The following is a 15,000-nucleotide window of genomic DNA, read 5'->3' as shown; positions in this document are numbered from 1 at the left end:
ACTCAATTATGTTTGTTTATGTTAGGAAAACTAACTAGACAACAGCTGAATATAAGATCAACCTCACCTGCATATAAAATTCAAACATTGGTTTGTACCGGCAAGACGGAGCGCATCAATCATATAATATAATCCAACTACTACACAAACAAACCAACCCCCAAGAAGATCGAATCAACCCATACCTTTGTTTGCCTCAACTGCCTCAAAAGCCGCTGGAAAGAAGCAAGCAGTCAACATGCAACATGAATGGGGAACACGGTGTTACTCTACAATCAGTCAATAGCACAAATCACACGGGTGTGCACTGGAAGGTAAAACCATATGAAATAATCTGCATTTCATCCTAGCCTTCAAACAAATCCAACTGAAAATTTAACACTACTTTTTCCTTCAGTTACACAAACAGCACACATTTATTAATGACCCAGAGTGCAACAAGAATGAAAATTGTGAAAATTTGATATCCCACTGTGCACAGATCAAATAGAAATCCCGCTACACTAGTAATTTGACTAACGAACCAGTGGTGAAAAAAAACAAATAATGACATTAATCAAAATAATTTATGATATTTCTAAAGATTGGAGGGGAAAAAATTGATTGGGATATTAAGTGTGTGTGTGTGTGTGTGTGTGTGTGTGTGTGTGTGTGTGTGTGTGTGTGTGTGTATGTGTGTATGTGTGTGTGTGTGTGTGTGTGTGTGTGTGTGTGTGTGTGTGTGTGTGTGTGTGTGTGTGTGTGTGTGTGTGTGTCATTTTTCCCACAATGTCTGTGATGCATGTTTTTTTTTGTTTTTTTTTACAAAACAATCCTCATCAAGCCCCCCAATCCCACCCTCATTCCCCAGTATATAACAGCAAAATGTAATGTAACAATAACAAATGCAACCAAGTTTAATCATAAAATAAATGACTCAAAATCATGGCAAACAGTTGGAAAATTCAGCTGGAAGATAATCCCACAATCATCACAGCTTGTCCAGGAAACATACCTGCTACCACAGCATGCTACCTTTAAAAGTGCATTGCATCCCATGCAGTGCAAGGCTTAATTGCCAGCTCCCCAAACAGTTGCCTTGTCGTGAACTTTTCAGGTTTACAGCCTTTCTCAATTATACAAATTCTGAGAAAGGCTCAATGAATATTAACACAAGGGCGCATTAAAACATTTTTGCTCGATTGAAGAGAGTATTTTATGTGAAAAACAAACTTGCTAAAACTGTTTAATATGCTGTATAGATGTTTGTAGTATCAAAATGATTACTGTTAAAAACCATGCTGCTGATCCTCATTTAATTGAAAACTAATATATTCCATGAAAAAAACTAATTCAACCAATGCAAAGTTCTTGATCTCTCTGATGCTTAATTTATTCATTTAAGTAGCAGGGGGTGTGCAAATTGTTTGGAATGCTGGCAATCAATGGAAAGTATGCAAGAGGAAAGGAAATACTTTACAGGGAGCAAGATTATGTAAAGGAGCAGCCGTACCGCTTTGTAGGGTCTGACGTCCTCCTGATAGCACCCCAGAAGGCAACATGCCAGTTGGAGTAAGACCTTTTAGGGTCAGCACACTCTCACTCTCCTCTCTGAAAGCACACAGGCATATGACAACAATTAATCAGAAGCAATTCTCAATGTGCTCCAAAAGTCATCGAAATGAGTGATGCATTTACCCATCAAGCTTAAAGGAAATACTGTACATGCTTGCAAGTTCATGCAGTTCATGAAATGAGTCACGCTGCGCTCGGAACACCTTGTTGTCGAGGATTTCAACCCCAATGCCACACATTCAAACCAAAGGTATTTCATTAAGAAACATCATCACTTAAATGAGAACGTGATATTCACATGGGAATTGCATCCACTATCGGCTTTGGAAACAAGCAAGCAACCCCCCCCATTCCCCCCCCCAAAAAGGACAAAAACTTTTGTAGCAAACCCTCTTTCGACATGTCTGCATAGCCACAGCTCGTCCTGGCCAACTTGCATTGTAGATGGCCGGACGATGACCTTTACCAGTTCACCCACCATCGCTGAGGTCATTGCAATCCATTTCCGTTTTGTGCTGCTTTAAGTTGTGTTTTATATCAGCATTCAGCATCAACCCACAAAAGGCAAAAATACTTGCATACGTTATAGTTGCTGTAAAGTGATTTTCTTGCTAAAAAGTTAAAGCACATCATGGTATTTTCTACCTCGATGACGATCAGATATCTTTTACCAGGTGTGGATCCGATTTATATACGCAGACAAGAGTTTATACTTTAAAGGTGAGTCAAGATCTATGATTGATGAATAAACATACAGGTGGTGGACAAAAAAAGAAATAAGTAAACACAAACGTAAAGTCACTTAATAAGGCATTGGGCCACCACGTGCGGCCAGTACGGCTTGTATGTGCCATGGTATAGAGTCCACCAGCGTCTGGAATTCTGCAGGAGGGATGCAGCACCATTCTTCCATGAGAAAGTCAATCAACTCACACCTGTTTGATGGAGGTGGAAAATGCTGTTACAGGCATCATTCCAGAATATCCCAAAAATGCTCGATTTGGTTCAGATATGGTGATTGAGAAGGCCACGACATATGGATAACATCAGTGTCATGCTCATCGAACAATTGGGTGACCACACGTGCTCTGTGGATGGGGGCATTGCCATCCCAGAAGATACCCTTCCTAGCCGGAAAGAAATGCTGCAACATGGAGTCAAGATGATCACTCAGTACCATTATGAAGTGATAGGCATTGACATTGCCTTCTAAGGGAATGACTGCACCAAAACCATGCCAGGAAAATGTTCCCCACAACATTACAAAACCCTTCACTGTTAGAACCAAGCACTGAGGATTAAAGAGCTCTTTAGGTTGGGCGCCACATGTGCATTCGTCCATTTGTTGAGAACATGGTGAAGGATGATTCATCTGACCATAATCGCAATTCTCCACTGCTCGGTAATTCATTGCCTGTGCTTCTTTGCACCACTAGACTCACAAACGTGCATTGCCAAGTGTGATGAGCAGTATGTGAACTGCAACCCGATGATAGTATCCCGCTCTGTGGAGTTCTTGGCGGACCATTTTGATGAAACCAGCTGCTCGCGTCCCAGGCTGAAATTTACACTCAATTGATCTGCAGTTGCTCGTCTGCTTTGTCTTGCACTTCAAATTAATGCACGGATATCACAATCCTGGAGTATGCACTTCCACCCACTGTTGCCCTTTGCTGATGATGTCTTTCCTTCGGAGTTCCATGCCAACATTACCTTCGAAACTGTTGCTCGTGAAACATCAGCAAGTTGAGCAGTCTTTGTCACTGAAGCTCATGCCAAAGAAGCCCCACCAATCACGCCTTTTTCAAAATCACTGATGTCTCCTTTTGCAGCCATGCTAGCCATAATTATAGGCAACCAGGCCTGTACAACATTTTTATACATGACCCTAAGCCTGCCGGGATGTTATTTGCTGAATGAACACATGGGTCAAACCTGTGTGGAAGCCGTTGCTTTCAATATACTTGGTATGCCTCATTTACCCAGATGTTTCCATTTTTTGTCCACGACCTGTATGAGGAATTTGTTCAACTTAAAACATTTCAAGGCAAACAATTGAACAGCAGTGAAACATTCTGTAAATACAAATAATACAATGACGACCACCACATTTAAAAACTACAGGGCAATCGGTAGAGTACATACCTCCGCAACGTAATGCCTGATCCACAAGAACATATCGGGCCCAATACATTTTTGAAATATCATGCTATATATCGTTTCTGGCACTATCTCTCAATGGTGATGAATCAATTAAAAATTAAACTATAAAAAATAAAAATTAAACAATTCTCAGATCCGTAACGGATTCAGATGTTCACCAAAATGGAATCAACTCTTCCTCGTCACACACCCAACGTGTCCACCAAGTTTCGTCCGAATCCGTCTACAACTTTCTGAGATATCGTGATATATATACGAGGTCCATCTAAAAAGTAACATTTCGTCAAAAAAGTAACGTTTCGTCCAAAAAGTAACGATTATATATGTATACGACTGAGCCTGCTGTGTGCTCCACTTACAAAACTTGAATGAACGGGTTGCGTCACAGTCTTTTGCAACATTCCAGCAATATATATGATTGGTGATGGTTGACTGCGCTCATTGTGTGATTTTTTTTACAGGTGGTGCTTTACACGTTGTCTAGTCTGAGTCGTTGTGCTCTGAGATGTGAGCAGAGAGCCAATCTGCAGTTTCTTGCCAAGCTTGGCAAAACACCTTCCGAATCCTTCGCAATGCTGCAGCAAGTCTACGGGGAAGAAACGATGTCACGTGCACATGCATTTGAATGGCACAAGAGGTTCAAAGAGGGACGGGAGGAGGTTGAAGACTATCCACGGTCTGGAAGGCCTTCAACGAGCAGAATGGCGGACAACATCGAGCATGTGAAGCAGATGGTGCATGCAGATCGTCGACTCACGGTGCGGATGATTAATGAGGAACTTTCCATCAACAAGGACACTGTCTGGAGCATCATCACTGAAAATCTTGAAATGCGCAAGGTGTGCGCAATGATGGCCCCCCCAAGCTGTTGTCCGAGGACCAGAAACAGCAAAGAGTCACCGTCTGTCAACACATTTTCGAGCGCCTCAAGGACGATCCAGACCTGCTCAGGAGAGTCATTACTGGCGATGAATCATGGATATTCGAATACGATCCCGAGACCAAACGGCAGAGTCATCAGTGGAAAAGTCCGGCATCACCAAGACCAAAGAAAGCAAGGATGTCGAAGTCAAAAGTCAAGGTGATGCTCATCACGTTTTTTGACATCAAGGGCATCGTCCACTTCGAGTTTCTACCACAGGGTCAAACAGTGAATCAATACATGTACAAGCAGATCCTCCGGCACCTCATGAGATCAGTCCAGGACAAGAGGAGGGATCTGTGGGAGAACAACGCCTGGGTGCTCCACCATGACAACGCCTCTGCTCACAGTGCCCTGAGCATCCGACAGTTTCTGGTGGAGAGGAACGTGCCAACTCTGGAGCAACCCCTGTATTCGCCAGACTTGGCCCCTTGTGATTTTTTTTCCTATTCCCCAAGCTCAAAGGGATGATCAAGGGGACCCGAGTTCCTGATGTGGAGGCCATCAAAAGGGCCGTGATGACGGAGCTCCGGAGGATTCCAGAAGAAGCCTTTTGGGGGTGCACCGAAGCATGGAATAAGAGGATGGACAAGTGTGTGAGACTGGAGGGAAACTATTTTTTAAGGGGACAAGCTGTGATTTCAATATATTTTTTGGAATAAAACTTCTGTGAAGTCAGTCCAGTCACTTTTTCGACGGACCTCATATATCTTCTTCTTTCGGCTGCTCCCGTTAAGGGTCGCCACAGCGGATCATGAGTATGATCCGCATAGTGATTTGGCACATGTTTTACGCCGGATGCCCTTCCTGACGCAACCCTGGTCACGTCAAAAGACACAGGGATATGGTACACCTATTTTAACCGGGGTATACACCGGCCCAGTACACTGGTACTCACTTCGCCGACCTCGGAAGGATGACAGGCTGAGTCAACCCCCTGGTGTATTAATTCAGTGGCCCAACGGGGCTTGAACTCAGGACCTTTTGGATCCCAAGCCGCTGCCCTAACCACTGCGCCAACACCAGGCTTTACGGACCATATATATATATATATATATATATATATATATATATATATATATATATATATATATATATATATATATATATATATATATATATATATATATATATATATATATATATATATATATATGAAAATAAAACTTTTGGCCCTATCTCTCAATGGTGAAGAATCACTTAAAAATTCTCGGTCGGATCCGGATCCGGATCTTCACCAAAATTGAATCAGTTCGTCCTTGTCACATACCAACCAGCCCACCAAATTTCACCCGGATCCGTCCACAACTTTTTGAGATATCTTGCACACAGACAGACAAACAAACAAACACAGAGGGGTGAAGACATAACCTCCTTCACCTTCAGTGGCAGAGGTAACAAAAAAAAAACAAACTCTGAGATGAAACTGGAAGGTATGAAAGAATAACTTAAACAAGTATGCAAGAATAAAAGAACTGTATTTAACTTAAGGATGGAGATGTAAAACAGAGAACACTTTAAAACACAATGTTGATCGAGATATCCCAAAGGATCAGCTGGATAAATGACCAACATACTTCTGTGATCAACCACTGGAAGAATGTTAGTCCCACAACATCAACTACACCTTCCCCTGGGCAGACTGTATATCAACGCTGGCCTATAAAAGCCATGCTTGGTATCCCCCAGCATGCTAAGTTCTTCCTGAGAAAATCTAAAGTTCTCATGGCCTACAAACGAGGCCAATGTCCATATCTCCATGGAGTTTTGCTTCCCCCCCCCTGTACTAGTTGCACAGCTTCACACCTGTTTCTCCTGGATGTCAAGGTATTGAAAGCTATCAACATCATAGACATGTTCCACAGAGAAACAGATGCACAGGGCCTGTTGTTCTCTTATCACAGCGAGGTTGGTGGCATAAAATTGGTGTACTTTAACAGACTTTGTGGCGTTATGGTTGGAGCGTCCACTGTGAGTCTGGGAGGTCGGTGGTTCGAGTCATACCAAAACTTCAAAAAATTTAACACTTTTTAATTTAATTTAATAAAAATTTAACACTTCAAAAAATTTAAAAAAATACTTTAACAGCTTCCTTGCTTGATGCTCAGCATTTAAAAAGGATGGAGCACAGACAAACAACCATAGGTTGGCAATAATTAAACACGTGTGATGGGCCTAATGGCCGCTTTATGTGTTGAAGTTCCTTTTAAAGGAACTCACATTTAATTTACGTCATTTTACCACCTCTCCTGATGTCTTGCTCTCTCTGATCTTTCATCCCTTCATCCCTCCCTCTCTCCCCAGTCCCTCCAGGTTGCATGCGTTCTTACAGCAAACCGGTCATTGTCAACACCAAAATCCAGGCAGACTGCTCACCTCCACTCCTTTCTTCTTCTCTCCTACTTGGGGAAACACCTTCTTGACTTAATGCAGGCCTACTCTTCCGTCTTATCGAGACCTTCAAAAAAACTTGGCAGTTCACTGTTTTTTTTGTTTGTTTGTTTTTTCAATATGTATTTTCTTGCCGCACTAACTCTCACCAAAAACACTGCACTTACGAACAGTTTACCATCTTTATTCATTTTCCTGATGTTATTTTTGTCTGCCAATGCTCCCACCATCCTCTCGATGATGTTGACTTTTTATATGCCATCACCTCACTTACTCATGAGGTGAGATTTTATTATTTTTAAAAAGTATATACTTTAGTCATGGTTAACATCGTTTTGAGAATTTTTTTAAAGTGCAATAAAAGACATGTTTTCAAACTGTGGTTTACCGTTAAGTGAATATTACAAATACCGTTAAGCATGGCTGGCATGTGATATTCATATCATTAGTCAAAACAAAAAATTGGCCTTGTAAAAATGTCTCAGAAAGCTTCTCCATGTATCACATGCAGGCCAAGGCTATTACCAAGCAATCAGAGAAATCTGTGGACTTTTACATGAAATGTGAGACAACACCTTATACAGGCCCCTCTCCTGGAATTCCAGCCTCACAAGGCACATTCTCAGAGGGATACATTGAACACACCAACCAGAATTACGAATAACAGAGGTTTACCTATATGATCGTCACCAACAACAAAAATAACAATAACATGGCTAACTAACACAGGCACATCTGGAAGTGGCATGAAGATGCTTTTAACTGATGTGTTGCCAAGATATATGCTGTCCTCAACCAAGAATGCACTGCTCAGTGTTTCCTACCTGAGAACAGAAAACATCTTAGCCATTTTCCCAATGGCTCTTATTTTGTTCCGAATGACTTCCTTTCGAGCAGCAGTTGTCGGGCCTGTTCGAAGGGACAAGAGGGGGCAGAAATCATACATGAGGAAATTTCACTGGAATCGAAGAAAGATAAGCGGAATGGTGATTGCATTAAAAATGACTTGAGGCACATCAAAAGTAAGGGGGGGGGGGGTAAGGGACATGGCTGGGTGAAAAAGGAGTTTGTCGTTGTTAGTGGTACGATGTTAATATACACACACGGAATAGATATCTTTCAAGTCATAATGCATGCTGATTGTGTTAAACCAGCGCAGCAGTCATTTAATAATAAATATCAGAAAAGCCAACAGAAAAGTAAAGCCACATAACTAAAAATGAAAATAAAATGGTAGACTTACTTTCAGCAACTACCCATGGCAAGGGTTCTGCGTAATGCAGTGTATGTCACTCCAGTAAAATATTTCCAAGGATAATAAATCAAATAATTTGAACATATTTTATGCAATTGCTTCCAACTTGTATCATATTGAAAATTAATCAACAGGGTAATAGACAAAATGAAGATGTTGCATCACAACCTGAATTTATTTTATTTTATTTTATTTAGGGCCACCATAAACTACATCATGTAACCACGTAACCGGAATCTTTCAAAATAGGAAGTAAGAGAACGTCATTTTCCAAAATAATCTGAAAACAGAGCCAAGCACAAAGACAAGAGAATGCTATGGGTTTTTTGTTTTGTTTTTGCAAGCTGGGTATGGAAGACAATTGTGGAATTCAAAACACAAAGCTCTGCAGTTTTCAAGGACATAAGTCATGGCCTCTTTATAATTTTGCATTGATCGAAGGCTCACATAGGCTTGGACACAGACCACACATAGAACAAAAACATTAGACATCAATTAATGTTTCCTTCAATGACAAAGGACGTTCCATAAACAATGGACACATTGTGTATGGGATTTGAACCTGGGTTTCCAATATCATGACCCAGGGGTTCAGATGGGAACTCTGCTGGGCAACCTCTGAACTAAATTTAAAATTACATTATGCCAAAACATCAAGGGTATGGTCATTTGAAGCTTCAAAAATGGAACATTATTTTTTTCACAATGAAAAGCTATTTGGGGGGTGGGAGGGGAAACAATTGTATATTAAAAGTCGTTCTTGCGCCTGCAGATTTATTATTGACATGTTTATTGAAAATTCAGAGAAAACAACAACAGTCTGGCAAAGTTATACAAGGTGTGCCTCGTTCTGCACAAGTAATGGCAAACGTTTCCAACAAATAATAAGATTCACTGAATAGGATCATGAGAATATGGGATCAACAAAGTGGTCAGAAGCCATGTTAAATTGGGTTCGAGACTGAAGTGTTCTCATACCAAACTTTACAAAAGTGAGATTACAATTGATTATCTCCGCCACCGAAGGTGGATGGAGGTTATGCTTTCACGCTTGTCTGTTTGGCTGTCTGTCTGTCTGTCTGTCTGTCTGTCTGTGAGGAGGATATCTCAAAAAGTTATGGACAGATTCAGACGAAGCTTGGTGGGTGAGTTAGGTAGGTGAGAATAACAAGCCAATTCGATTTTGGTGAATGTCCGGATGTAGATCCGGCCTATCAGGGAAGGAGCATGCACCAGAATAGTGCGACACTGCGTCCACTTTCCGCCGGGACTCCAGGGGCCTCCGTCTGGCCGTCTCCCAGATATGTTGATCAACCTGGTGTAACCACGAGGCACGTGGTCGTCCAACTAGCCTCCTCCACTAATGAGGCTCCTCGCTCAGAGAATCTGGTGAGCTGAATCAGCATCAGAAAAATGAGCCACATGTCCATACAGCCACAGCTGATGCTCACAGACAATGCAGGTAACAAATGTCATTTGAGTCTCAGCAACCACTCGTTGGACACAAAGTCCGACCAGCGACAGCCAAGGATTCTCCGAAAAGAACTGGTACCAAAGGAATGATGTCTCCATCTCAGATCCCTGGTCAGAGTCCAAGTCTCACATCCGCAGAGCAAGAATGGAAGCACCAAGGACCTGAAGACTCGGACATGTGTCCTCCTGCACAGGTACCACCGACAGTGCGACACCTCATGATCCAGTGAATCCATAACTCACCATGCCCGACCCAGACATCGACTGACCTCTGGCTCAAAGCCAGCAGTGACATGAATATCACTGCCAAAGTAAGTGAATCTCTCTGTGACCTCAATATCCTCACCAAAAACAGGCACAGACAGGACAGCAGCATCCAAGATGTCATTGAAAGCCTGATCTTCGTTGTGACCCAGAAAACCTGTAATCCCAGTGGCTCCGACTCCTCATTCAGCACCTCGAGGGACCCAAAAGGATATACAGTCTCCACAAAGATGACTGCATAATCTGCGAAATCAAGGTCAGAGATCTTGACATTCCCAAACGATGCATCGCAGCTTGATCTCTCGGACATCCTCTCCAGAATCCAGTCCATACAAGTGCTGAAAAATGTGGGGGCCAGTACACATCACTGACAAACTCCAATATCAACTGGAAATAAGTTGGAGATGGTACCACCACACTTCACAGCACTCTCAGTACCAGAGTAGAGTTCAGACATCAGATTGATCAGTTTTGGTGGCACCACACGAAGACCAAGCAGGCTGCAAGGAGCCCCTGCCGAAACTCTCGTCTGCATTCAGTGAGGACCCGAAGAGCAAGGACACGGTCAATCATTGACCTCTTTGGTGTAAAACCTGACTGCTCTGCGAGCTGGTGCTCAAGCAGATGATGGCGAACCCTATCAAGAATTATCTGAGCAAAGACCTTGCCCAGCAATGAGAGCAGCGTCACCCCCTCGGTAGTTGTTGCAGTCTTGGCGTGCCCAAGGAGAGGGAATTTCCCATCCCAATTGGCATGCCCAATTTCCCTTCCCTTTCCAGAGAGGGACACCAAGGTCCCTCTTCCAGTCAGTTGGGATGATGCCTGTGTTCCAGGCAGAGCACAAAACTGCATGCAACGACACGAGTGCAGCATTTCCACCAGCCTTGAGAAGTTCAGCACGGATGCCACAGATCCTGGGAGCTTTACCCCATTTCAACCGGTTCACCGCAGCCTGTGTTTCCACAAACGAAGTTGGACCACAGTTGATTGGAGGGTCAGCAATAGGGATAGTAACACCCCTGACATCCAACTCAACAGCTGGTGGATTAACCTCGTAAAGCCGCTCAAAATAACCGAACCAGCGGGCCTTCACTTTGGAATCCATTCAAGAGCCCACCACCATCCGCTCTAACTGCAGTACACTGAGGGATAGGTTTGGAGGAACGCAATTCGCAAAGTCCCCTGTAAGCAGGACAATAATCTCTTGACCACAGGTGATGCTCTCACAGATTCCTCGCACAAAGGCCTCCTTGTCCACCCTCAGCGCTCATACACTTTTACGCTTCAACTCCCTGAACAGCTCAGCTCTGCCATTCAGCCTGGCCCTGCAACTCTGGTCAAGGGTACCAGTGTCCCTTGTGATCCAAAATTCTTCTTCGCTCTTTGGTGAGTTCCAAGACATCCTCCAGCAACATCAAGGATGGTGCTCTTCAAGGCACTCCACAACTCTTCAGGATTCTCCAAAGCACCCAGACCCCCCAAATCCCCACTCAGCTTGTTTGCAAACTCCTCATCAACCCTCTCATCCTTAAGCTTGCCAACATCCAGCCTCGGTTGGGATTATACCATTCTCCTGGATATAAGCTGCAACTTCAGAGTTGCGACAACAAGCCTGTGGTCGGTATTGAGGAACTGAGCACTCCGGAAAACCCTGTTGTTCTGGATCATCCTCCAGCGACCATCAACGAGCACATGGTAAATCTCCTTTGCCACACCACCAGCGTTGGAATACCTAGTCCAGCGATGAGCCCGAAGGTGCTTAAAACCATGAAGCAGCCACCCTAAGTCCATGACTTCCTGCCAAGTCAAGGAACTTGTTGCTATTGTGGTTCACAGTTCCAGACCCATGGGGACCAACACATATCCCATAACCATCCCCATCACATGGAACACAATGGGATTTTTTTTGTTGGGGGAAGTCCTCCCTGAAGCTTCATCAGCTTATTAATATTGTATTTAAGACATTTATTTGGCAATTCAATATAATCAGCTGCTCCTCTTCAGACTAGACTTCCTGCTGCTCATCTATTAGCTTTCGAGATGGTCACTTTCAAAGCACTGGATAATATTGGTGGAAAGTGGAACAAACTCATCATTCATCCCATCACAGATTGGTTGCAGAGATGTCTGTACATTATGAAATGTTTTAATGTCCCTTTTTCATTTCATATTCAATGTATTCACAGCCACCAATTTGAAAAAAAATGCATGCTCTTTCTTCGAAATAGTGTTTCTCTCCCACAATCGCAACTCTAATTCGCCTGCATTTTTATTTTTGATCCTTAGTTTCGTATTTTGGCATTCCCTTCCATCTAAAGCCAGTAATGTGCTGTTCTGCATTTTAAGCAAGGTGTTCAATAAAATCTGTTGATAGTGTTATACACTTCATCATATCCGTTTGCGATTTGTGTTTTGTGATGTGTTTTATTGCGAGATAACACTGAATAATTTGCTTTTTATTGCATTGTGTGATATTCACAAAATATATTCACTGTTTATATGACATTCCGAACAACATGATGTTTCATCATAAGAATTTGTATTCCTATTTCATAACTATTTCCATTTTTACCATGCACAATCAGTTTTTTGAGTCCAAACATTTGCATGCCTCAGTAGTTGTGATGCTTGCTCTTTGTTGTGTGCATCTATGACTTTAGGTCTTCCACAAACATCCAATTATGAATGTAACCTGAATTGATGAGCAATGATAGCAACTAACAGATAAAAGGGAAAGCAAAATCAAGATGGATAGAGGTTTTAAAAGGGTAAATTGGAACAGAGCATAAATAGAACACAAAATCAAACTAAAAGCCGCTCTTGTTTTTTCACACATAATGGCAAAAATGCACGCAGAGGCGGTTGGCTGCGCACACACAAGCTCACCCATCTCACCTTCTCTTTTCCCATCATAAAACCTAAGGTATTTATCATATAAAATGGGATCTTAAGGCCCGGTCACACCTTGACGTTTTAGCCAGCGATGGCAACGTATTAAAATGTATCTAAAACGCTGGCTTACATTGAACTTTTGATGTTTTTTTTTAAAGATTCGGACGTATTCATAGCGACTTGGTCTTATGTATAACGCATTGGTAACGGACACAGAACGTTTCGTTGTGTTATGGATAACTTATACCAACGAATGCTGAACCTGTTGTCGGCCTACACAACCGATGCCCAACGATAGTCGAACTTAGGCATAGCGCGTTGCACGCATCGCCGACGATGTCGTGACGTAGCCTATTAAAAGGCTGACGCACAACGATTCGAATCATAACTGCCGTAGAAATGGAACTGTCAACATCGCGGTCACACCTTGGCGATCTTGGCAGCGTATGCCAACCTAAGAAAAATGTGTCTAAAACGTTGGGGCACGTCAAATACGGTATGAGTAAGTTTGGTATACGTGAGTAGAACGCTAAAGTACGCTATCATACGTCGTAGTAAGTAGAGTACGTCAAGAAATTTTAAACATGTTCAAAATTTTACGACGTACTCGGCGTACGACACACGTTCCGCATGCGATGGGGATAAGTTTTACACACGATATGTGGACGCTTACACACGTCCACAAAGGCTACTTATAAGCTACTCATAAGTCGAAACACGTCACGGTAATGTCTTTTTTACGCGAAACTTATTTCTAACTTATGTTTGACGTGCTTTGAACCAATTCTTTACGTAGTCCCAACACACATCGACGTATGTAGACGTATTCCAATGACGTCTTCCGGTCGACAAAAAAAAATAAATTAACGTGTTTCTAGCTTACAACTGCCATATAAAGACGTGTTCCCAGTGGTTTTGGGAATTGGTATATAAAAATGCTGCTCATAAAAGGGGAACCCAACAGTGTTTTCAAGTCCTTTTTGAGTCGATGTCCATGTCAGCAGTAACAGTATCAGTATCAGTATTAGTAGTAGTTTGTTCATGTTGGCAGTAGTAGGTGAGTGTGAGGGGGAGGGTGTGGGTTATGATGGATCGTCCTTACGTTTAACGATTTAACAATTTAAATGATAAACTCAACGATTTAAATGGCTGCATCTCCACTATTGAAAGTAGACGCTTGCGCTCAACAATTGGATTTTTTTACACTCAACGACTTTTAAACGGTACCACTCACCTATTTTCATTGTTAACAATGAACGATTTAAATTGCTGTCACTCGCCTTTGTTTTTTGACGCTGGCGCTTGGAAATTTTAATCGTATCTATTGAACGTGCTAAATCGCTCAAACCCCACTATTGAAAGTAGACGCTTGCACTCAACAATTCGATTTTTTTTTTTACACTCAACGACTTTTAAACGGTACCACTCAGCTTTTTTCATTGTTTACAATGAACGATTTAAATTGCTGTCACTCGCCTTTGTTTTTTGACGCTGGGGTTTGGAAATTTGAAGCGTTTCTTCTGAACGTGTTAAAACGCTCAAACTCGACTATTTTAAATAGACGCTGCCGATGGACAATTGGAATCATAGCCAAGCTAGACATCGAAGTGTGAACATCCTCGTCATGCCGAAGAAAAGTTTGAAGAATGCTGCAAATAAGTGTCCTGGCCGTGGCCGTGGACGCTGACGCAAGGACGATCCATTATACCGACGTCTTTCAGCCTATGAGTAACTTAAAAGTAACGTCTGTCGATGTGTGGCAACGATTGCGTAACGTGCCAACAACACGTTAATCATAGGTTAGAAATAAGTTTCGGGTACGCTAAACATTACCTCGGCGTGTCTCAACTTATGATTAACTTACAAGTAGCATGTGTTGACGTCTGTCAACGATCGCAGACCGTACATACAACTTGTGGCCAGCGTAGCGGAACGTGTGAGTCATACGCCGGCATACGTCGTGAAATTTCAAGCATGAAAAAATTTGAGGACAACCAAAAAGTACAACGTTTAAAGCCAACGTACAACGACGTATGGCAGTGTTTTTCAGCGTGCTCTCAATGTTATCAAAACTTACCCATAACGT

The 15,000-nt window shown here is 42.4% G+C and overlaps 1 protein-coding gene across 6 annotated transcripts in view; it reads right to left on the bottom strand.

Moving 5' to 3' along the window:
- The window catches only part of LOC147026115 (protein phosphatase 3 catalytic subunit alpha), a 219,100-nt gene that overhangs the window by 18,751 nt on the left and 185,349 nt on the right, over positions 1–15,000 (bottom strand). For 2 of the 6 annotated variants that reach the window (XM_085881161.1, XM_085881162.1), the window contains 4 exons: positions 8,274–8,300; positions 7,855–7,939; positions 1,493–1,590; positions 186–215 (listed from right to left, as the gene is read on the bottom strand). In XM_085881161.1, coding sequence (XP_085737287.1) covers positions 186–215; positions 1,493–1,590; positions 7,855–7,939; positions 8,274–8,300 — 240 coding nt within the window. The remainder of the gene's footprint in view (positions 1–185; positions 216–1,492; positions 1,591–7,854; positions 7,940–8,273; positions 8,301–15,000) is intronic. The other 4 variants (XM_085881163.1, XM_085881165.1, XM_085881164.1 and 1 more) reach the window with 3 other exon arrangements.

This window comes from Eptatretus burgeri, chromosome 5 (assembly GCF_056783735.1).
Source record: "Eptatretus burgeri isolate ZD-2024b chromosome 5, Ebu_testis_v1, whole genome shotgun sequence".
Taxonomy (NCBI): domain Eukaryota; kingdom Metazoa; phylum Chordata; class Myxini; order Myxiniformes; family Myxinidae; genus Eptatretus; species Eptatretus burgeri.
This window is presented reverse-complemented; position numbering and strand designations above follow the sequence as displayed.